This window comes from Bidens hawaiensis, unplaced genomic scaffold (genome assembly GCF_021521415.1).
Source record: "Bidens hawaiensis isolate Kalapana, Puna unplaced genomic scaffold, B.hawaiensis_p1.1 tig00003983_1, whole genome shotgun sequence".
In the NCBI taxonomy this organism is placed as follows: Eukaryota; Viridiplantae; Streptophyta; class Magnoliopsida; order Asterales; family Asteraceae; genus Bidens; species Bidens hawaiensis.
In genome coordinates this window covers 838,651-840,170 of record NW_027491231.1, presented here as the reverse complement: position 1 = coordinate 840,170, position 1,520 = coordinate 838,651, and the positions used below count along the sequence as shown (strand labels likewise).

General features: G+C 41.1%; 1 protein-coding gene across 1 annotated transcript; it reads left to right on the top strand.

Annotated features, from left to right (window-relative positions):
- The first annotated feature begins 228 nt into the window (after positions 1-228).
- On the top strand, positions 229-531 carry LOC143624842 (uncharacterized). The gene has a single exon (XM_077095346.1). The coding sequence runs from the start codon at positions 229-231 to the stop codon at positions 529-531; it is 303 nt and encodes a 100-aa protein (XP_076951461.1).
- The last annotated feature ends 989 nt before the right edge of the window (positions 532-1,520 follow it).

Genomic DNA, 1,520 nt, shown 5'->3' with positions numbered 1-1,520 from the left:
ACTCAATTCGCGGATAGCGGACTACAAGAATGGTTGAAAGAACTTCATGTCTCTCAAGTCTTCACATCGGTAGCACATCCGCAAGCGAATGGTCAGGTTGAGTGAACCAACCGGACAATCAAAGACGGGATCAAAGCTAGGTTAGGCACTAAACGAACCGGTTGGGTCGATGAATTGCCCCATGTACTATAGGCCTTCCGCACTCAGAAGAATTCAAGCAATTCTGAAATGCCGTTCAACTTAACCTATGGCACCGAGGCCATGATCCCAGCCGAAATAGGGGTCTCATCCGCACAAACTCTATTGATCGATGACAATGACAAAGAGTTACGGATGAACCTCAACCTTCTTGAAGAAAGAAGGGAATTGGCATCAATCCGCCAGCATAATTACAAACGCCAACTGCAGAAGTATTATGATTTGCGAGTCAAAAAATGCATGCTCGATGCGGGAGATTTTGTCTTCCGCAGTAATGAAGCTTCCGACCAAGAGCCTCCAGGCAAGTTGGCCCCAACTTGGGAAGGCCCTTAAAAGATTAAACAAGTATTATCTAAAGGCGCCTACATGTTAGAAAAGTTGGATGGGACTGAGATCCCTAGAACTTGGAACATAACACGGTTAAAAAAATGCTACATATAGCAAGACATGTCTTATGTTTTTTATTTTAGGCATGCGTGCCAATTAGATTAATGAAAGACATGTAACATCGTCTCTTGTAATTTCATTCGGCTTAGGCCTTGTTTATGAAAAATTGTTAGTTTCATATGTAAGTCTTGTGTAATACACATATTATGGTCCGTGTACCAGAGAGACTCATGTGATCAAACAGCAAGAATGGCGTAATCCTTTATTGACAATAAGAAGATCCTACAAACACTTATATTATGTGAATTAAGACAAAGTGTACCGGATAGAAAAAACTTCTTATATACATGCAAATGGGATTACAAATATTTTACAAGGAAGATAAATCAACAAAGATTACAACAAATACAAAACTATGATGCTTCATCTTCTTCGTCTTCATCCTCCGCATCCTCTTGGTTGGCGTTGACAGTTGCAAGAAGTTCCTTTAGTTGTTCAACCCCGTATTCTTTATCCGCAAGTTCGACAATATAATTTTCAATTGAAAATTTCAAACTGTCAAACGTCTTCGTCTTTACGTCAAGGATTTTAGCGGTATCCCGGCCGTGCAAGACAAATTCCTCCGGAAATCTTCCGTCTTCTGCAAATTTGAATCCTTCCTGGAAACCTTTTTGACGGTCGGCTTGAGAAGACGCGTTCAAAAGCACGACAAGAAAGTTGCCAAGCTCATCGCCTTCCCGAATGTGGAAAATAACCTGTTAAAGATAAAATGTGAGCAGGTGTTTCGCATATAATCACAAACAAAAATCAAAATAATGAATTACTTGAGGAACTCCTTCCACCTGCAACCATTTTTTGTCCGCCTTGGCCCGAACGAGTTCCATCTTGTGCTCTGCACACTCCAAGGCTTGCTCCTTGTTCTTGGTAGCAAGGTT

What these genes read in the sequence shown, in the direction of transcription:
- LOC143624842 (XM_077095346.1), top strand. Translation starts at nt 229, where the DNA reads ATGCCGTTCAACTTAACCTATGGCACCGAGGCCATGATCCCAGCCGAA.